The sequence below is a fragment of the Varroa destructor genome, unplaced genomic scaffold (assembly GCF_002443255.2).
Source record: "Varroa destructor unplaced genomic scaffold, Vdes_3.0 BEIS01000001.1, whole genome shotgun sequence".
NCBI lineage: Eukaryota > Metazoa > Arthropoda > Arachnida > Mesostigmata > Varroidae > Varroa > Varroa destructor.
In genome coordinates this window covers 17244450-17267721 of record NW_019211454.1, presented here as the reverse complement: position 1 = coordinate 17267721, position 23272 = coordinate 17244450, and the positions used below count along the sequence as shown (strand labels likewise).

Genomic DNA, 23272 nt, shown 5'->3' with positions numbered 1-23272 from the left:
ACAAGTGCACTATTGTTTTTGTTACTATTATTAGGGTTAGTAGCGGATGATAGTGTGTCTTCAATGTGTACAAGTAAGAATAAGATTTGTTATTACAAGTTATCGGCAGTGTAAGCTACCATTTGAACTGCCGTCACTACTACACAAATCCATAAAAATCTTTCGTACGAAAGAACAGCTAGTTGCTGAGGCCTTTATCATTCTTAACGATAGACCGTTGAGGGCCAGTAATAGCAGACAAAAGGAACACAGTGGCTGCCTTTCGTCACAACAAACACATAGAAATAATTCAAAACTTCTCCAATTCAATCCAACATGCCCTTGTTCAAGCTGCGGGGGTTGGTTCGCTATAAGCTAAGCATTTCTTTCCTTTTCTAAAAACCCGATAGGGTCCTGCGTCTATTGCGCCAGGACCTGGCTCTGCTTGACGTGCGCCTTCGTTCAACATTAACCCTCTAAATACTTCAACAAGCATGTATTCGCTGCACGTGCTTGCCCCCGTACTCATCGAATTAAGCTGCCTATTGTTCGAATCAGAACTTAGCGACTTCTGTTGGTTTTTTTGTCACTGCCTTGTAACAGCGTTTTCGACGCTCCATAGGGCAACCATTTCGACGTGTCCTCGGACAAATAAAAGTAGAATCAAGTTCGTTCGAGATGCACAAGACCACCATTTACTATGCTTCTGCTAAGAATACGATTTACGTACACTCACATAAGGGGGCTTCACTCCGAATTTAAGGCAACTTAGCTAAGCAAGCTGAGTAAACAAACGTGGATAACCGCAGTGATGTTCTATATAATATGTATAAGCCATATAGAACTGTAGGTATGGAAAGCCGATAGCGGAGCGATCGATGTATACCGTTAATTGGACAAGGATTATTCTGATCATCATACTTTCGTCACATACGTTGGTATTCTAATATTTAACTATTAATATTACTGTTTACATTACGTAACTTTTAACTGGCTGACAGTACAATCAAAGCGTAACGAGCAGAAGCTCTTTCTATAGTTCTAACGAATGTTTCACTTCGTAGAAGTGAAGAATGCTACCGAGGGTTAGCTTGAGCTTGGAAACCAACCAGCGTGTCACTTATTATGTTTACGTATGTACATCATTCAGGACGTAGGTTTTAATGGTGGCTAGCGAAGTAGGATGGCCGTATAATAGCTGACTTTCCTCCACACAAATTCAATTGCTGTCATTTTTTTGCAAATTTCCATTCTTCCAGGTCATTGGGTAGGAATTGTTGCCTGTTTTTTTCTAATGTCGCTGAAAGAAAATCAAATTCTGCGCGTGACAGTGACGCGCGTTATGCAGCCAGCCGGAATGGAATCGTCTATTAATTGATCTAATACATATCAGAGTTTTTTCCTCACTGTCTTGCCCTGAAGAAAGTTGAAGCTGTGACTCGATACCGGGACGACATTCGGGGTGGTCAATCTACATGTACATGAGTGTATACATATCTACACTATTTGTATAAACCGATTCTCTGGAAAGCAGAGGGCGTCGAATCGGTCGCAAAAATACTTAAATGTTCATAAGTGGTTTCTAGCAATGAACTATAGCCTCATCGCGAAGTCGGTCCGCTGCGCCCATCACTACAATTGATTATCTCGCGATAGTTAAAATCCGTGGTTTCTACAGATATAAAGCAGGAGGTCGATGAACTCCTTAGATATATAGAACAGCTCAATGAATCAGATGAGAGCATTTAATTAGAAAGCGGTCGAGCCGAAATCAATCTGTCGATATACGTCGTAAGTTCGTGTAACTTCTCAAAGTTCGTTGTGAGTATCTATGAATATCGCTTCCAAGAAATGTATCACTGCTAACGACATATGCCCTTGTTTTTCTTCAAACAAACGTTGATTTTTCTTATTGTCGTTTCGTTCATTAATAGTAAATATCTTCCATCTACTTGACCGTCACTCTGATATAAATGAAAATAAACTCGTCAATGAAATACATCGAATCAATTTACCGAGACTATGCACAAGCTAGTTAGATCAAATGGTGCAAGTCGCTCACTGTGTAGAAGCGCTTAGTGTTGCAACGATCCCTATATCGAAACTTTCTAGTGCAGATCGTGTCTGATGTGGCGTCAATTTCAATAACAAAAGAAAATCAAGCAGATGAAATAGTATATAGAAAATGAATATGGGTCGCGACCAGCCTGCCATATCACTCTTCGGATACGGTATGTTGCCATTTTATATCTAGCCCTTTTTCTGACAGAAAATCCAACAACTTTCATTGCAATCGGAAATCGCCACTCCTGCTCGGGTGTGCAGAGGTCAAGCTTCGTGGCCTTGCATCATATCGGACTTTCTCTACTAACAATCCCCTTCGTTTATTGTACAGACGGTTGCTTTTAATGGTCATACGCACATAGTGAGAATAGGGCTGCACACAATTGGCGCATAATTGATACGTTTGAACTTTAGCTTTTAGAGAATACGTCGAAATCGAAACGTTTTTCTATTGGCCATCTTTAAACTCGACCATCCATAAACGACTTTACAACTATTTATGTTTCGATGATACGCCAAATGCTGTAATTCGTACTAGAACTTCAGCCATAGCTGATCTATTCGTCCAAAATAGAATGGACAAATCGAAATCCATCTCGTTAACAAGCAAGACAGTGGTTTAAATCTGAGCTAAACAAACAGACAAATGAAAATATCGTATTTCGAATAGCAGACGAACTTTACAGCGTCCTCGCTGTGTTTCCACATAGCACAAACGTCCCTCGTATACATTGTTATTAATTAAGAATATCACTGTAGATCATATACTAGTTTGAAATCGCCAATCATAATTAATATATACGACACAACAGACTTTCGTATATATATAACCGTAAAAATTTACTACGTAATAGTGTCATTACTGCTAGCATCGTACGCAAGTCTCCCGAGCCATAAACAAACAAAAAAAAAAACAGTTAAACATAGACGAGCTGTGAGTGTGGTGGTGTAGTCACATTTAACTTAAGAGCTATTACCATTATTATGGTGACCTGTTCATCTGATAAGTTGAAATAGAATCACCCTTTTCGAACAGGTGGGCCCCAGTCGTTGGCCTTCATTTGCTGCTCGAGAAACTAGTGTGCAGAATTAGACAGCGGGAAATTGAGTCGTAATAAAAAAACGACTGGTCTAACTTCTTCTAAGACGTCACAATCGTTACGTGAATCATTACTTGATACTATCAAGTTGCTACGTTTACCTCACTCCCGTTTTGGCTTACTCTGCGCGTTTGATTATAGCCGCGCGCAGCGTTGTTGATGGGCGTTCGGTAAAGCATAAGAAGAGTATGAGGTATTGTCAACCGTATACAGATTCTGTACGTCTATCGAGAGGCGGTTGTTGTCCGTTAACATATCGATGCTCCTGAGTTCTTATGATGCATTAATCTGATCAGGTATAGGAAATTGCGCGGTCTTTTCGAATAGATACGAAGCGATCCCAGCGTTTGGCACAAAGCACTTGCGGCTCCCATTCGTAACCAAGCATTTATTGTACCACAGATGATTTATAACATTATCACTACTGCTATAATTATTAATTCTATTTATAGCTTACTCATTATTGCCGACAGTGTTAAGATCCCACGACCTGGCTGTTATTCAGTCGATCGATGTGGCGTGTTTTGTAGGTGCAGTATTTAGAAATACTTACGGACCGCTCTTGTAAAAGTCAGACGCCAGATATGCTACCGCTGGCCGAAACGGGCTTAAATCGAATGGATCTCACGCACATGAACGGCGTGCACGTGTACGGGCGAAATAACACGTTAATTAAATGCAATACAAGGAATGAAATTCTCCTTTTTGTGGCAGGCTCGTATCGACCTGTCTATCATATATATCTCTTTACTTAGATAGAATTACTTGGTTCAGTTTTAAATTTGGCTTCCTATATTCATAATAACAACAAATAACAGCAGAAATAATTATCAAGCTCCCGCTTTCCGAAGTTAATATTCGAATTTACAATTATAGGCTGTTCTTGACAGATTCTGGATGTCTTTAGTCCGTAATCCCCCAGATATTCAAGGCCAGTTATTGTGTGAAGTACGAGCTATAAGGTCAATGACTTTATAAACTAGTAATTGGCATCTTCTTGAACAAACCGTCGTTTGCTACAACGAGTTGATAACAGCACTGCTCAGAGCTAAACAATGAGCCAGTCAGGCGGCAGCAAAAGTAGGCTGTGGAAAGGCAGTAAGTCATTATGGTTTTCAGTGTTACATTTCCCTGTCGTTGTTTGAACTCGCCCACGGTTCAGGAATAGGTACGAGCCCGCCAATTATAAACACTCGTAAGCGAATACAAAAAAAGAATAGGACCTGTCAAAATGCAACACACATATTTACAACCGGTCGTTATTCTGTTCCATTTTTAAGAGAGTTTACCGTCCCTAGACGATCCGTGACAATAATAATGGATGTAGTATTAATTTTGTACTATATATTTTTAAAGTCATACAGTGTCCAGAGCACTGACAGCATCTGCCTAAATCATAGATCAAACAATGTAAAATGCCTCCAAGCCAATTAGACATTTCATCGTCAGCGTAGTTCAACAAAGTATACTGAACTCTATCGGGATACAAGGGTACGGCCAAGTATTTTTTTTACGAGCCAGTGAAGACTTAGCACCACCGCATAGGTTAAAGGCATGTGCAGTCGCTACGTGAAAACACGCAGGTCTCGTGAAGCTACGGTAAGTACATATTATGTATTACAGAAACGTGATAGCCTGTGTGGCATTCTATATCGCCACAAAACGTTGCGCTCTTATTAATACTAATTGTTTACAATATTTTTATTTATTCTCTAATTCTCCACATTTTGCGATAGGCAAACGTTCACAGCAAAATCAACGCCACATTCTACAAAGACATCAGCACCTACAGAATTGCTCATAATATCTTACCGACCACCCAATTGTACGCAACCAAGATCAATTACGATTACGAGAATCGTTATAATAAAGCAGGTATCAACTCTTTATACTAAGCTGGAGTAATTTTAGAAAAAACAGGCCAACAAAGGCCAGGCTATTGCAGGTTATGCTAAGCGAGCAGGTATAGGCAATGCGATTCCAGGATCACAGTCTACAGAAGGCCCCTTGTGAAAGATTCACAGGCACTCCCTAAGGCCCTACGGCTGCTTCTGGTACTGCTTCTGCGCCTGATCCTGCTGCTACGGCCGCTGCTGATGGCAGCAATAGGAGAGCCTCAGCAGCCTTTTTGTTGTTCGCGGCTATCCAACGCAAGCCTCTGTGAGACTTCCCTTTTAGCGGCTGGCTTCCTTCGTACCCTAACCTAACCTAGGACTTCCTCCGTCCCTTCGTCCCTTCGCTGTCCCTCCCCCAAAGAGAGCTCTCTGCAGTCCACTCGCCTCCCATAGACACAGCAGCAGCGTATATACAGCGCCGTCACTCCCTTATGCGTTCTCGCTTGTTTTACCGACCAGGGGACTCTATTGAGCTCTACAGCCCAGCTCCGTCCAACGGCATTGGGATTTCATTGGCAGCTTACAACTGCCTAAACCAACGCACTGGCCGCTAGCCTTTATTTCTTTTTCTCCTTCTTTCTGGGCAGCTGGTCAGTGATGTCTTGTGTGCTGTCGAATCGTGTCGTTGTCGTTTTATATAAAACCACAGTTGCACGCCAGTCTACATGCATTGCACGGTCATACGGATGCGATCGGTCTCAGAACACGCAGAAAAAAATTTTAAATATTTTCTGATGATGTTTTTATTCTGGCTGTTCCTTTTGATGGGAGGGCTAAGGCTGCGAGAAGCTAAGGAAGGTTATGCCGAATTGTAGCTAAGTTTACAATAATATTTCACCAATTGGCTCTGGTAGTGTCCACTCAGTGGTTCGCAAGACGACGTCATTTTAAGCGCTGCGGATATCGATAAAGAGAGTGGTGAGGAAAGACTCGCAAATGTCTTCAGCGTCACTTCAGTTTCGGTAGCGTTGAAGACGACGCCGATGCCAAGTGCGATGATAGCAAACTCCTTAATTATCGTCATGTTCGTCCCTAACTTTCTGTTACGGTGCTCCTACGGTTTCGCCTTGGGCAGGCTTACTACTTCATCTTTTTCTGGTTTGACCATATTCATCCCCGTACTTTCAGTTCACCTTGACGTTCTTCTCGGTTTTGTAATGTTGATTAAACCCAGTCGGCCACAGAAGTTCCGACGGAGTTTTTACCAGAGTACCAGCAGACCGTTGGTATATCCACTCATAGACTACTCGATATTGTGTTTTTCGTTACAACACCCATGTATTTAAATTTTCTTCTTTTTACATATCTTTATTTTGAACCTGTTTATACAACATAGAGGCCACAGGCCACAGCTCGTCGGAATTTAGCGACAGCGCGTGTATAGATACGAGTCACGGACGTACTACTGGCAGTAATAATCCTAGTAATAGTTTGTAGAATAGATTATTACGGCCAGGAATCGAACCGGGTGCCGATAAGTAGGTGACATATTAACTGGCTGAAAAAAACAGGTACTTCTTCTGTATGACTGGGAATCGATAGCTGAATAATTTTATTTAATTTATCATAAACGATCTGGCGGTCGCCACAGGGCGTAGCCCGACCCCTTGGTTTCCTACTATTATCTAAGATACGCTTGGGTCTTGCGCGAACTCTCTCCCTCGAACAACACCCTAACCATTGTTTGTAGTAAAAGTGTTTGGTGGTATAGCAATAGCGGCCTCAATTTAACTCATCCTATCTACCTTTATTGCTCTTACTGCTGTCATCGCATCGGAGATTTTCGGTCCGTCGTCTCCCGGCCACTTGCCCCCTTCATATTGCCCTTCGTGACAATCTCTGCCTATTCTCCATCTTTACCTTTAACGCTCTAGCGTTTTCTTCGCCTTGGCCATCCGCTCGCGCGCCTTCGTGTGGACGGTGCCCTCGTGTTTCGCTGCTGTCGTTGTCCTCTGCCTTCTCTGGCAGCTGTTGTAATAATAGCATGTTGAAGCCGGCTGGTCGTCTGTTTTTATATCTGCCCGTTTGCAAGCGACATCGAGCCACGCCAAGCAATCGTGTGATAGAATCACTCGCAGCAAACGCGTTCACGCAGCCATACAGGCACTCAGACACACACCTAAACAACAACTACACCCAGTCAACGCGATAACTAACAGAGGCATCGCGTTGCGTTTGTCGGCGAGCAGCAAGAACCGAGAAAGGGAAAAAAGATAGCGGCAGTAATAATGAACGCACGAGGACTGCGGTGTACCAGCGGCAATGGCAGCAGCAGCAGCAGCAGTACGAACGAAACGCCAAAAGCAGAACAAAACACTACGAATCTGACGATGCCGAACGCTGAAGAAACCGCTGGACACTGCTGCCTGTTCCAGCGAACTCAATGCCACAGCAAAAGCCGACTATTGTATAAGAAAAGGAATGCAAAGAAAAGGTAGTGACAGCGACTGACGGAGGAAAATATTGACGAGACCAACACGCAAGAGGACGAAGCGGGCCAGGACGATCAAGCGGACCCCTTGCCCGTTAAGTCCCACATCTCGACGATTTCCTTCGCCTTGCTGTAGTAGTCAGTGGTCGTTAACAAACCAGCGGACTGGTGGCAATCGTTTGGTGAGTCGAACGAGTAAGCCTATCACCTTGAGAGAAAGCAGCTTTGTTATTGTCGTCATCGACTTCATTGTCGAGAATAGCCTCTACGCTGGACAACCTCGTTGGACAGCGACTGCATTCGAAAGTTTGAGCCCTTGGTCTGTTGTGGCAGGCAATGATTAGTTACAATTCCACACACGTGAGTGCATAGTATGACGCGATTGAACTGATACGTTGAAAAATTCGGCCAAAAAATGTTTGGACAGGGTGTCAAGGGAAACAGCATGAAATCTAATAGTATTTTAACTTGTAGCAACTTCTGCGAGCCATATATAACACGACTTGAATCTGCTCGATGAACAATGACCCTGTGTATGTCCGTTGATCGAAGGGCACACATAGCATGAGTGTGTTTTGTCTGTACGCGTGCCAGTTGTTTGCCATAATAAAGTAGCTAGACTAAGCTTGTCGCAAGGCGATCGCGCTAAGGTAGAGCCGTTCAGTGGCAGTAGGTTGGCGATCAAGGATACATGAAAAAGCCTTTAAACAAACTAGATGTATTTTTAGTTTTAGTAACGGTCAGTCACGTAATCGTTCAAAGATACAGTGCCGTAGCAATCGTAAGCTCTAAGCTGGCCACAGCGCACAGAAACACACGTCTCGTTTGACAAAATGGATGTTTCTGGGTGTATTTTTTTTTGCGTGTCGTGTGGATCCTCAGTGCGACGAGTAATGCATGGAATCGATACGCGATGAACGATTCCACGCTGAGAACACGGCGAAGATAGACTAATCGAGTGTTATCGTCCACTGACCTCCAGCCATAAAAATACTACAGAGATAAAGTAATAAACCGGTGGTCAAATTTAGGGAAAAGTTTGGTTAATTTCTTTGAGGGAAAAATATTGCGTTCGTGACCTGAGGGATATATCTCTTAAAATGTGAGGTGGGAGATATTTTAAAAATCCGAAATTTTATAGTAACAATCACCGATCTGTTCCGGAATAGGTGACCGTGTTCTTACCTCGCAGGCAAACTAGACTAATGAGATTAACATAGCCCTAACAGTATATTACCACGGACGACTCATGAGTTGCTTCTTCGTTCTTTCGGAACTTAGCTACTACTAATCATAACAAGTAGTAATTATGTATACCTCAATCATGTTAATTCAGCCTTACTACAGTCAGCCGTTCTCCTATAATACTGACCGTTCGACACTAACAGGTCGTTTTATTATTCTAATAGAATCCATAAACACCACTGATATATCTTGAAGTTTGACTTATCTATCAAGTTGAAAACAACATGCGTAGATATATTACCCATTTGATGTTCAAATAATACACGTATCGATGACACTGTGATGATACTGTGGGTATTTGAACAGACTGAGGGCCCGTAAGAATCGGTGCATCGTCAAACCATCCACATCTGTGCGTTAGTGGGGGTTGAACTGAAATTATGAATGAAGGTATCACTCACGGATCGACCAGCTGGAGCACTGAAGGTTGCTTCCCTCGCCAGCGGATGTTGAAGCAAGTAATACCGAAACGCTTCTGGACTCCTCGGATCCCGAACAGATTTGATCCGGCCAGCCTCGTGCTAAATGGCAGTAAAACAATCAAATATCGAGAAAAGCAAACAAAGAGACATACAGACCCGACACGATACAATAAATGCTTTGCGACCAACAGGTTGTGCCACATCTTGTACCAATTTAGGTAGAAGAGTTACCCTATTCGTTTGGCAGACGTAATCGTTAAACATAAAGCAACTAACAACTAAGACTTAGGGAACAGGGACTTAGCATGGTAGGCCATTGTCCAGCACCGGATTATGTACTTTAATTATCGTGCCGTGAACATCTGGGCCTAGCAGATACAATCAAGAAAGCAATAAGCACTTAGTGCTACACCAGGTGTTGAATTTTAGTTTTTCGAGCACACAAACCCCTGCTCATTTCGAGAAATATCAGATGGTTGGAAACCGATCTAACTGTTAATAATTCGAAGCTTGTGAAGTATAACGGTTGCATATTTAAGTGATGTGAGTAAAAAACTAGCGCAAGCAAGGGCAATCAGTACTGGGATATAACAGCCTGAAACGTGACAGCGGCCCGCTTATCTCAGCACCTTTTTAGCATATTTTTATCAAGCATAGGTTCAATTTACAGGAACAGCGTACATACACAAACAAGTCTCAAATCAAGTAGAGCCGATGATTCGTACACTGTTACCTGATGTTTTTATTTGTGGGTATGGCTAAAATTTTAAGCCTTATGGATTCAAATGATATCGATAGCCTTTATCCAACTCAAGGAAATACACTTAAATCTTACAAAGCCCGTGTTAAATGTTATTTATTACAAGCATGTACGGATAGATAAAAGAGAGGGGCTTCTGAGTGAGTGATATTATATTAGAAAATGCCCAGTGTTGAGGGTGGAGTTCACGAGCAAGCTAGCCAAATACTGCATTTCCAGCAGTAGAAATGCACAGAAGAGTATTATATACATACATATATATATATATATATATATATATATATATATATATATTGAAATAAACACTTCGATCTATATGGGGCAATTTAAATATAGATTAAGACCGGATTTCAGACCTAGCAGAAATACCTATTTGTTAGGAAGCTGATACACTAATGAAGTTATTTCGCCCTTTTTAATTCAGCCATTACGATGACGTAATTTGTGCTACTATCTATGCGGACGAACGTAGTGGAAAATTGAGGTGAGAAACTTACGAGAATTGAAGGGCGCTAATCATTCTGTAAGAACGAGACAAACAAAGCCGTACGACTCCTTTGGCAAGCAACTCTTCGACATAATGCTGTTGTTGCGGCCTTGGTATTGATAGTTTAGCGTAATACTCATACTAGTAATACCACACGATGAGCTGATTATTAATCCGTCTAATTTATTTACAATGTATCCGCGTTCACACTCAATCTCTTTTCCGCTTACTCGTTTACTTCACGTAATTGTATCACGCGGCCGGCTATAGCAGTGACCCAGTATTGACTCATCGAAAGTAATAGCAGCTATTATAGCTGAGTTGTGTTATTCTCAGCGTGATTTCTGTTCTGGAGAGTGGCACAATTACAAAATCACGGATATGCATAGCTGAAACAGCTACATCAGCTGCCCCACGTAGGGTTCGCACGGCACGAGTGGGCAACTTGAAACCTTTGAGCGCACAGACGCGTTGCTCAATGACAGTAGAACTATTCCCGCCTCCGTAATGAATGTTTTTGGCGCGAAATACATATAGTAAGCGAAAAAATAGTTATATTGCTCAGATATTTCGTAGTTCCATCAGTATAATCTGTCAATGGCTGTGGGAGGTTCCTGTTACGCGTTCTTAGAGAGAAAGTGTCAGTTTTTTTTATAGCAGCTTTGCGTTAGTTCACACACCGACAGACGAACAGGCCACGCCAGAACGAAACGGATTTGCTGCTCGTAGCATTATTACCTGAAATGTACTGCAAGGACCAACAGGCATAAACACAGAATAGCGAGATCCGACGTTCAAACTGGTCTGGAAAAGCTGCTTTTGAAACGATTCCGTCGCTTCCAAGTCTATCCAATAACGAACTCCACATCAGATGCACACACAGATAGTCGAGACACGGATACTTAGCCGACAGGTCACCCGCACAGACACAAAGATAGTCCAGCTCGCTGTCGCATACCTCGGAAAAAGGCTTGAATGAACGAGATCTTTGGAAGATATTGTAGGATAGTTCAACAGTGAAAACACGAACAGCTACTGAACTCACTGGCCTGTTTCCTTCGCAGGTATAGCTAATCCAACACTATAGCACGGCTCCGGCTTCGTCGCTTCCCCTACGAACAGTTCCAGTGACTTGCGCTTCTCACTCACTATGCCTCTTGTGCCTGCGATGATCCGGAGGCAGAGTACACAACCCAACATTGTCTGAACTGCCCATTCCTTTCGTCGCTCTCACTGGTTCTGTCGACCTCTCTCTGTTGGTCAGTTCTACGTTTTTTTTAGGGCTGTCCAACGTTTGACTGTAAGGATAGTCGTCGTTGGGGGTCCGTCGTGCCTATCCAAAGCCAGTCGTTCTGCCAACTAGTGGACGAGGACGACTTGTATATGTGAGCCGGCTCGCTGGCTCTCGCGGCCTGCTGTCTGCCTGCGGCCTGTTCTGTCCTGTGTAAGGCTGCTGCTCAGTGGCAGAGTCTCTCTTCACTTGGCTCCTCGTTCGGTGCTTGCTGTCGGTCGTTCGGCCTGTCTGTCTGTGAGTCGGCCGATTGCTTGGTTGGTCGGGCCTGCTGTGTGGTGCTGCTGCTGCCTCCACAGCTCTGGGCCAGGCGGCGGGTGTTCGGGCTGGCAGCAGACTTGTGCTGCCTGTGAGCCAGCGATGAAGAGGGGGTGGCGGTGGTGGTAGTGGCGGTAGTAGTAGGTGGTGGGGAAGGGAGAGGAGGGAGCTCACCGACGGGACGGACCAAGGGAGCCACGCCAGCCTTCGTTCTCGAGGCCGCCTGCTGCCTCAGCCAACCTCAGCATGCTTTAGGCTGCTTCAGCCTGCTGCTGCCTGCTGGCCGACCCGCCGCAGCCGAAGAGTGTGTCTTCCTGCAGAACCCCTCATGTCCCACTTTGCCCGTCGACTCTTTGCCGAGGCTGCCTTGCCATGCCATGCCCTGGAGTTACCCCTGCCCCCTGTTCGGCTTCCCCAGCTTTGGCCCAACCAGCCGTTCGCCCCTCAGCCTAGCTCAGCCTTCCCCCACCGAACGCCCACTCTCATTGCGCGCCGCGCTTCGCGAAAAGGAGCGGCAGAGTCCCCCGTCGCTTGTGGGGTTCTGCTTCCATCCCATCTCATCCGCCGTTCAGCCCGCCCCGCCCTGTCTCACTTTACCCAACCGTACCCCACCCCAGCACAGAGTCCCTTGCGCCCCCGAAACACATCCCCCACTCTCCCCGCAGAGCAGCACCAACAGCGGCCTTTCGACATCCCTCTCGGTATCTCTCGACACCAACCCGAACTACAGAGAGAAAGAGAGAAGGGCTCTTCTACCCCATTCTGCTCTCGCAGCGCCCCTCCTGCTTTTCCGCTGCTTCGCCTTGCTGCTCCTGGTCTAGCGCCCTCCTTGCCGGCTTCCACCAACAACATCAGCCCTATTTCTCCTCCCCTCCCGGACTCTCTGAGGAGGACTTCGGTAGTGGCAATAGCAGTGGTGGCTCGCGGGAGGATAGTCGGGAGGGGTACTGTCTAAGTGGGGGAAAAAGGAACGCGCACAGGGGTAACGGGGGTAAAGGGAAGACCGACAAGACCCTATATCCCCGTCCCCTGTTCACTGCTGCTGGCATTCGAGCTCAGTTGGAGCTCTCCTTGTAACGAGAAGTTTTCCCCAGCCCCGCCCGGCGCCTCCTCGCTTACCCGCCCTCCTTGCTTCTGCGACAAGAAGGGGCGCGGCAGACGGGGCGGAGGGAAAATTCCCACCTTCCCGAGCGGCTACGATCCCTCCGATTTCCCTTAAGCCCCTTCGTACTCCTAGACCCGTGCTATACTCGCTGCCCCTGGAGGCTGCCAGATCGAAAAGGGCCTGCTCCTCGTGCTACTGCTGCTGCCTCCTCGCCCTATCCAACCCTACACCAAAAGGACGAACTTCTGGGGTAATTGGGGCGAATCAACCCAGGGTTATAGAAAGAACACGGACCCAACTCGTAGTTGGGTTTGGCAGCGAGAGCAGGCGGATGCTAGGGGTGGTTCATCCATGGGTTGGCTGGCTGGCTGTTCGTTGGTTGCTTCTCTGCAGCGCGCGACTTTGCGCGCCTGCTACAGGGGGCTAGCTGGCTAGATGGCGGGGTGCTTAGGGGCGCTGCTTTGGCACGGCCTCGACTCGTTTCGCTTTGCTCTAGCATTCTGCGGCTGCTTCTGCTGCAGCCTGGCTGACTGCCTTGTCTGGGAACCAGCGCCAGCACTACTGCCACTAGCTAGCTGGAGCAGGATGTAATGGAGAGACACCAGGGGACGCGGGGTTAGCGCGCTCAGTCGCTTTCGCGCGCGCTTGCCAAACGCCAGGCGACGCCAACGGCGACAAAGAGGAAAAGACTCGCTTGCTGAGCCTGATACTGCCGCTACAGAGCTGTACGTCTTGCTTGTTGGTTTACAGGTCTGCTATGCCCCGGGGAGAATCGGGGCGAGGCGAGTTATATTCGAGAGAGACAGTAGTGAATCGAGCGGTAGCGGGCAGCAGCAGCAGTAGCAAGGGACGATGCCGACGCACGACGAGGCCGGCAGAGCGCGCATACACAGAAGCACGATGATCGCGGCGCAGCGCCAGTCCAGCCACCCGCACAAATCGGGGGTCGGTGGCAAGCACTCCGTCCACTGCTGCCTGTGTAAGTCTGTCCGTGTGAGCTCTGTCAGCCGCCTGCTGGCTGCATGCCTGTTTCCTTACATGCCTGTTTGTCCCTACCAGCTTGGCTGTGCCTAGCTCTGGATGTGTGCGCGAAAGGAACGCCAGTCGCCCATCGCCCGTCAGCGCCGGAGCCGTTTCTCTATACGAATGTATGTGGCCAGCCCTACCCTGCCCTGCCGTGGCTGGCCGTGCGCGAGTCTGTCTCGCTACGTCTGTATGTGTCGGTTTGTCTGAGTGTTTGTGAGGGTGCAGCCTCGCAGCCGCCGCCTCCGCCGCTGTGCGCAGGAAGAAGAAGGGATCCCCATTGAGGACAGGATGGCAGTAGCGACTGTAGCGACGGCCACGGCAGCGGAGATGTTGGTTGGGAAGCACCAAGCCAGCGACTCAGGCAGGCAAGAAAGCAGCAGCCTCCATAGTTATGAAGGGAGACCGAAGGACAGAAGAGAGGAAGCGTCGTGCTGACGACGACGACGACGACGGCAGCAGCAGCAGCAGCAGCAGCACCCAAGCACAAGCAGGAGCAAAAGTAGCAGCAGCGACAACGGGAACTCCGCCATTGGGGACTGCTCTGGGTAGACGAGAAGAGAAAAACGTTCTTCTTGAGGAGAACAGGGCGCTCCTCTGTTCGACTATATTTCGCTATCTGGCTGGCTTGCTAGCGCTCTCGCTGCCTGCCGGAGCAACTCTCGAAACACCGGAGTGACGGACGCTTTTGTCCCCGAGCTTCACTGTGCCCCTGCAGTTCCTCTTGTTGCTGTTGGCCCTGCCGCTACCACTGCTGCTACGGTGTGTTATAATGCTGCTGCTGCTAGCACATCGCGACTCAGCACAGCACAGCGAAGAACAACTCAGTGGACAGCAATCAAAGGGATGCGCAGGCGAAGAGCAGCGACGAGGCTTCGAGGACCACTACTGCCTGGGGCCATTGACGACGCTACAACTGCACCGATATCAGCATCACCACGACGACGACGATGACCAAGATCGCCCGTCAACCGACCCTGCCTGGTCGCTCACTCAGTCACTCGATGCTAGCCGGACAGCCAGCCGGCCAGATGCTTGCCTGTCTTCCGGCCTCGAAGTTCGAACCGATGAATGAATACAGACAAAAGAGAGCGGCCCGGGAAGGAATAAACGCCAACCAGCCTAGCCAGCGAATGAACAAAGAATAAGAAGAAAGGCATAAATGAAAAAGAGAACGAGGGAGAAAGAAAAGGAAGCTTTCTCCCGTGGCTCATAGCAGCACAGCAACCAAGCCCGCAAGCTTCAGTCGGGGACGCTTCAGGAGGAAATGCTTGCGACGAACGAACGAATGGATAGTCTCGCAGAAAGTAGTGACTCTTCACGGAAAGGACGCCATGGCAGATGGACCGACAGATCGGCAGCAAGATTGGCTGGTTGCGGCCAGGTCAGCAGAGCGAAGCATGGCAAGGCGAGCGATGAAAAGGAACGAAGTCACAGAGTGGTGGACCTGCAACAACTGGTCGGGTATGCCAACAACACACAACGAACAGACGAGAAAAAAATGAAGAAAGAGACAAAGAAATAAGAGAGAGAGAGAGAGAGAGATCACGATGAGCCACCGCTGAGAGAAGACACAGGCATGTGTAAAGGACCCAGGCTACAGAGGGTGCTGCATCACCAATACCAGAATAGCAAGTAACGCTGCAGCGATACTCGTCATAGCAGTCTCTGTAGTAGTAGTAGAAGAGACACGGGCGTTGGTTTACTCGCTCGCAACCTGGGTAGCTAAACTCGCGCGATGGTTCGTGGTAGGAAAAGAAAAAAGACGAAGACAAAAGTAACGCGGTGGGGGCGCTGGAGGCGAAAAAGGGAGAGAGAAAAGCTAAGGCATTCTATAGTACCTAGGCTAGAGACCGTTGGATAGTCGGACGGACTAGGCTGAACTGGGTAACGCGCGAGAGGAGACAGATGACTGCTATCCCTTGCGAGGGATAAATCGTCGAACGAGCGAACAAGAGACCGAATGGTGAGACAATAGTAGCGGCACACGGACCTTCACTTGTTTAAAAGTTGTAGCGTCATGTTGACAAACACAGAGAAAACTAGCAGCATAAGCGAACGAAGCCGCTCACACCGAAACAGAACGAAAAAAAACGATGAAAAACACAAAGAAAGAAGGAGAGATATTGGCCAGTTATTCAGAATTAGTCGTATTCGGCCACAAATACCAGCCACGCAATGTTGATGGTTACGATCAGCCGTTAATACCGAGCTGGAGGGATACTGGCACGGAAAGAAGACACTAGAAAGTGCCTAGCCGCTCTACCCGTCTAAATATGCCAGAACAGGCCGATGCCTTACAGACTGGTCCGCCTCTTTCGAACGTTACAACGCTGCTAGTTGGGTGTACAGGCGCGAAGAGCCTGCCATGGCCTGATGGTGTAAGGCATATTCGCAGAACATAGGCACCGCAAACGGACGAACAGAAACATTGTGCGTAAAAGCGCTATAGAGCGCGCCGGCGGTAAACTAACGATGGAACAGCAACAAAAGGCTCAGGGGTCGCCAGGCTGGATGGAAACTACTTCTAAGAGAAGCTTGGCTCATATTTCGGAGGCCAAAAAAAGGGGTAGGCCAAAAGGGCCAAACAGCACATAGCAGCTGCGCTGTGAACTGTTATGGAGATCTAACAGAATGGTATAGGATGGAACAAAAAGACCTTCACACCAACTAGCAAAATTTCGGATGAACTCTGTGGGTTGGGATCGGGCCCTCTTGGGCTATATTGGTTTAGTTAGGCTGATTCAAGTCTTGCCGCTTTGGTTTAGTTTGGCTCTCTGCCCGTCGGCCTAACGACACAGCTTGAAACAGGAAGAGACTGAAGAGAGCAGAACGCGAAAGAGGACGATCGAGAAATAAGTCTGGATTGGCACTAAGTAGGTTTCCTTAGCTGAGAATAAATGTTAGAGCCAACCTAAGCCCCCTGCTGCTGCAATGAAGCCTAGAAAAAGAGGCCACATTTGGCGCTTCGCAAGACGCTTTCCTGTCCACTAAAAAGAATAAAGTAATGGCCAAAAAAGAGAGTAGAACAGGGTTGTGATTGGAGTTGGTGTTCACGGCTGACGGTAATATAGTAGTAACAAGCGGGATAGTTTTAGGTACAATAAACCGATTGAATACGCATGAAGCTGGGTATGTGGGCAGTGGAACCGGCCTTTGCACAACAGGACGCAAAACAAAGCGTACTTCTCCTGAAAACCTTTGTTTCAAATCACAGAAATAGGCAGCAAAACTTGCAAATTAATATCGCACTACAACACCCATAAGGTAACGGAAACTTTGTCGCTGCTAATGGGAACACCCATAATTTGTGTGCAATATGGAACTATGAAGCTGGATAAATCAATAGACGCTGTTAGTATAATGTTTGGAGTCGTATTAGAAAAAGGTTTCTTTCAAGTATGTTTTTACTCTGTCAAATGAAGACGCTCTGAAAGAAATCAGCGTTTTGCTTAGGTAGTTCCCGATAGGTTTCCGTATGAATGCATTAAACCCCAAAACGATACTGTAATTACACGACATATGAGGCAAAAATAAATGTTTGGCATATCCCACGCCTTCTCGAGAATTACGGAGGTGTTCACACTGGCAGAGAACGCTGTAGATAATCGTAGCTGAACGTCGTCTGCTTTAATGCTGTCGCATTACGAGCTGCTTGTATTGTATACCATTAATTCATTCACTACATTATGTACAAACATGTAGGATCTATATGTGTATATATATATATATATATAGATTTTTCTTTTAATTTAACCTAATTCAGTTTATTAGATAGTATCAAGACCTATCCTGGTGTGATCTTCAAGAAGCAACGAAAAGTTCAAATGAATCTTTGAGAAGTTATCAGAAAGTCTTTCGAAGGAGCAGCTAGCCATACAAGATAGCCTTAAAATGTGTTGGAGACAAAAAAGAAACTTCTCATTCAATTCATTCGCAACTTACGCGGTCTGAAAATGGTGAAGCTTAGGACTAACGAAGGGCAAACAATTCGGAACATTCAGGAAAATAAGAGGGGTTTGCTGGACGATTTTAATCCACACAAAAAAAAATAATTAGGCAGTTTGAGATTGCAGAAAGCAGGAGCAGTGAAAAAAGCTACCAACCCAGTTGCACGAGTTTGTTCAACAGAAGCGTTGATAATCAAACTCAAATAGGCTTGAATTCTAGTTACTTTAGCTAATGGCGATTTCAATTATTTTCGTAATGCAACAAAGCTTCACGTAAACAATCCTATAAGAGCCAAACTTCCTCTTCCAGTCTTTTCTCCCTGAATTGTATCCTAGTTTTTGTTGTTCTGAGAGAGTTCACTTCTCCATACGCTCCGAAGGCGCTATATCATAGAACTGACGAACATTTGACAAGTTTAGGTTATGCGGCTTCTGGTTGGATGCCCTATCGATTACCTGCTTTACTCTCAGTAACAATGCGGCCCAGCCTTGGTAAAACCTCTCGTCGCCTTCCATTCTTGATACAAGCTATTTTTTCCTTGTGCATTGGCGCGATGATTTTAACGATTCGAAGAGCCAGGGGTCGTTAACTGAAGCCTATCACTAACACGTATGATACGTAAATACTAGACATGTGATAAAATGGGTTTTTCTGGCCTAGTAGCGTAACCCTATTCCAAGTCGTTCTGATTCGGCGATAGACATTCCCGTTTAAGCTGATGACAATGGGTGCACTAGACGTTTAGTCCGTAGCTAATTTTTGTCAAAGCCGGCCCCTGTTAGTGTTGCGCGATTTGAACGTAAGTGAATTCGGATGCAGTGGTTACGTCCAGTACACACAGACACGTATAGACATATTCCTGGCGGACAGTGATAATTCACCAGGCGACAACAAACACAAATCGACGACGAGTACCTTTTGCCAAGCTGTTACAGCGTGCCAGCTCCCATCGAACGCATTGCCAATTACTGTGCTAATTCTGGCTTTGTTTAACACGCTCACAAGCTCACAACTGCAGTAACAACGATATCGACGACGATGGGATAAACCCAAAAGAAAAACAGCTAAAAGGCGAGAGAATCTTTCGACGTACCAGATTCGATGTCTCCATTGCGAGTCGACGTGCACTGCTTCCTCAGCTCCGCCGTGGCGCTCACAGGCGTCGGGGCTCGCCGCGGGCCTCCGCCTTTGAACAGCCCAACGCCACCTCCGCCAGTAGCATTACGTTCGCGGGTATAGCAGTACCAGATACTGTTATGAACAAGTGGTAAAAACACATCACACACTTGAACGGCGAACAATCAACTCGACTCGATCACCAATCAAAAACAATGAGTTATAACTTCATGATGGAGCTTGGCGAGGTATGGCGAAGATCTGACCATGAGTCGAATGACGATTTGACGTTACCACGAAAAATACTTTTCACGTAATCCGAACGGACAGAAAGGCTAGATTCATTGACAGATTCGCTGATATCACCACTTCACACATTCGTAACACGGGGATCGTTTTTATCTCTGTGAGCGTTTTCGACGTGAGACGTTGCTTTGGGACGTCACACGTTGACGTTCGTGATTTTTGTGCTCGCGCACACAGACATACACAATCTATCAATGACAATATCAATACGGCCTGGCTTAATAGCGATATCTGCACTGATATGACAACTGATAGCGATCTTGAAGATTTTTTAAGCGGTACACTATCCCCACGTTTAAGTTAGCAGGTCTGGTGCGTAGTTGTACATCGCTTGTCGACGCTAACTGCGAAAGCAATTATCTGAAAATACAGTACAGAAAACAAAAGTGGGTGACGTCAGTTCGATATATGTAAACTAAGGGTACAATCGTTTTGTAGATGTACCGTTGTTACGTTACTGCAAGTTACTCCTGATACAATGTCAACACGTACACGCGCATATAAATCTAGAAACGATATTTAACCAGGTAACGAATGGATTTGTGATGAAACGAAGCCATGCGGACCCAGATCAGTAAAATGTTAAATAAATACGCTTAAAGAGTGACCCGTAAGTCTCTGACACCTTTTAAGCGACGCTGTTTAAGACTAGAAAAAATCAATCGATATTTCATAGGAGTCAGCAACAAATCCCGAGAAAACAAATATAAACATTGCACAATAGTTCGTAAACGAGTAATCATACTTCTCAAATAAATACGATTTCCCATCGGCGCGACTGGCACCTGAGTCTGGGATGAATACTTAAAATACGATGCCACCGACCAATGCATCCCTTAACGATGTCATAGAGCAATCAATATGGCGTCGGGAACAACAGCGTGTGTACAAGTGTCAAACGAGGAACCAAATCGCTCAGTAATATCATTGACTAGAGAAATGACGCTTGCTACTTGTAATAATAATTAACAGGACAACACCGATTCAGATTTACATCCCGTACCAAATCGATTGCCCAAGCCTTTTTATGTGGCTAGATCATATGAGAGACATGTCTTAGCGCCCACTTGCGCTTCGTCTGTAATCCATAATGTGATTCATCGTGTAGCCATCATGTTTCGTCATGTGGTACGGAAGCATACAGAAAAGATATCTCCAACACGATTATTCTGTGCAATATAGTGAAAGTGCGGCGGCGAGGGGCAGATGATCTGCAAACGTTTGAGGCTTCTAACATCAAATAGCTTGTGGATCTTCTCGTGCCTTTACCTCTAAGATTTTTATTCCATTACACTGCATATATATACTGCTGTCGTTACGAAGCTTGCCTTCTTTTTTCTCAAGACGATGTATCATCAAACGGTTGTGTAACTATAAGTGTTGCACGTAGTCGACATACAGACGAATATCGGAAAAGTTCTTCGACAAACTTTTCCATAATCGAAAACCTGAGACAAAAGGCGAAACTCCAAAGTAACCACCCGTCTTCTTCGATTTATTTTCCAACCTACGATGCATTCGCTTTTGCAGCCTTCTCACAGCAGCTGGTCACCCCAGTTTTGTTTATCTAATACTCTCTGCGTATATGTGGGGCTTCTCCATTCCCAGCGTCATCGTCCCGGTTTTCCCGCGACACGGCATTTTCTGCAACCTCTCAACGATACTTACAATTCGTCCACCTTAAGCTAACCAGAGTTGGCTGCATGCACGGTTTTTTAGTTAAGCAGTATTACAGAAAATCTAACTAATACATGCAGCCAGCAAGCCTCTATCAGCTCTTCTAGCAATATGAATGTCATTGGGAGAATAGTTCAGCGCCGAATGACAACGCTACGACTACTAACACATCAATCATCGCCGACCACCTTTGCAGCGTTTGTACGTCTTGGGACTCATTTATACACCTGTAAGCATACGCCTATTTAACTAACGTAGCAACAGTCCATCGCACTAACGCAATACACAGACAGATCGACCGGCATACAAGCTCCTAAGTGGCAGCTCTTGCTCTTCAGACCCACTATTGCTATGGCCAATTACAATAGTTAGGCAGACACTGCTGTTTGCTAGATGCCCAGTAAGGACACGCTTAATAGCGACCGATAGTCAGTCAGGCAAGGGGACTACAGTCACTCACTCACAGTCGCGGAGCAGCAAATAAGCAGCTGCCAGCAGGGAGTCGTTGTAGCTCACAAGGAAGTAGCATAGATGAGCAAACTCACATATACAAGGACGTTCGTACATCCAGTCAGACGGGGACACGCACATACGAACAAACGGCTAATGACTTCTCAACGAGAGAGAGAAAGAGAGGGAGATGGGGGAGCTCGAACGGCAAACCGGCGACGGTTACGGCAAGGAGTGCAAGCAACTATCAGGACAGGGATATACACAGCCATAGGGACGGACAGGCATGCAGGTATACCAGACACAGGAGCAAAACTCAGTTGTATCACACACAGCCACGACCCAGCCACACAAACCCACTCACACGCCAGAACCTCTTTATTCACAGAGAGATATCGACACACCACCCGTAGGTAGAGCTTAGGCACAAGCTGGCGGACGCAGCGACTCCGTAGCGACTTGGCGCGCACAGACTGCCGGACGGCTCGAGGCGCCGCTCACCGTGGCCCGACACGCACAACCCTACACATACACACGCGCCGAGTCCCAAGCCGTCAAGAGCCTGCCCATTGCCCGAACACAGGCAATGTTCGCATTAAACAGCAACGAGTCGAACTATCACAGCCGGTATCCACGCAGTGGTCGCGACATAGCGCTTGCATGGCCTGTAGCCCAGCATATTTGGATATAATCTTCAAACGACCAAGCGAATGTGAAGGGAGCAACAACGAGAGATCTAGAGCTGCCGTCGTTATTGTTGCTGGCTGTTGATCAGACGAATAGCAAACAGTTTGAGCCGGTATCGTATTGTATAAATGAAGAGGCAGACAAAGAAGGAGAGAAAGAGAGAGATAAAGTGATCACATCGATGGGCGTTCGCTGTCTGCAACTGCTAAAGTATCCACCGTCTTGTTCAGAAATATCCGAAAGCATTCAGAAACATAAGCACACATAGACGGGGATGCACCCACAGGCTCGTAACAGGCAGTGGTATATCGTTGGGTCTTATGGTTAGCCCAGTGTTAGTCAATGGAATATAGGTAGGTGGATAACAGCAAGAAGCTTACAGCATGGAACATCTTAGAGCAGGCCAAGCAGAACGCGTATCTATCTGTGTAAAATCGCTTATTGCGTTGCATTAGGAAGCAAAACAATGCCATAATGTTGCAACTTTGGAGCATCTCAAAAGGATGCACATGCTTTTAGATGGACGTAGGTCGCGGCGGCGACGAGCGTAATCGCTACGACGCAAGTGACTCCATCGTCAAGCGGATGACGACAAAATCCGTGTCAATATTCACGCTCGAAGCACCATGCTGTCTCCGAGATAATGTTAGGGAATACGCGCTGCTACTGCCAGTACGCAACTTGCCCGTTGCAAGGGATGTGTAACGACGAGAATGGTTTCGATAGCGAAGCTATAGTTACCGCTGCTGTTGCTACTTATGTTGCATCTAATGCATTTTCACAAAAGCAACGACATCTTAACAACGACGTCGACGCAAGCCGACGCTTACGATACCAGCGATTGAAACAGAGAGAAAGGAAGAACAGATCGGCAAGTTATCCTGCACGCTCATCGCCATCGATGAACGACAGTATGATGTTGACGCTACGGTGTGATGGCCGTGACTGTTATTGGCGTTGGCTTTCTTTCAGTCATAGCAACTTCCTTAGCGAAACAAAGCGATCGAATGGTTAGGCAGGCGGCC

The 23272-nt window shown here is 46.3% G+C and overlaps 1 protein-coding gene across 11 annotated transcripts in view; it reads right to left on the bottom strand.

Moving 5' to 3' along the window:
- Positions 1–23272, bottom strand: part of LOC111242814 (uncharacterized) — a 68870-nt gene that overhangs the window by 15529 nt on the left and 30069 nt on the right. For 5 of the 11 annotated variants that reach the window (XM_086981909.1, XM_022787642.2, XM_086981903.1 and 2 more), the window contains exons 2-3: positions 19105–19793; positions 9116–9235 (exon numbers count right to left, since the gene is read on the bottom strand). The exons of 2 other annotated variants lie outside the window; for them this stretch is intronic. In XM_086981909.1, the coding sequence (XP_086838035.1) occupies positions 9116–9235; positions 19105–19122 (138 nt within the window). In that variant the 5' untranslated portion in view covers positions 19123–19793. Of the gene's footprint in view, positions 1–9115; positions 9236–10393; positions 12499–19104; positions 19794–20761; positions 21239–23272 lie in introns of those variants that run through there. 4 more of the 11 variants (XM_086981896.1, XM_022787647.2, XM_022787646.2 and 1 more) reach the window with 4 other exon arrangements.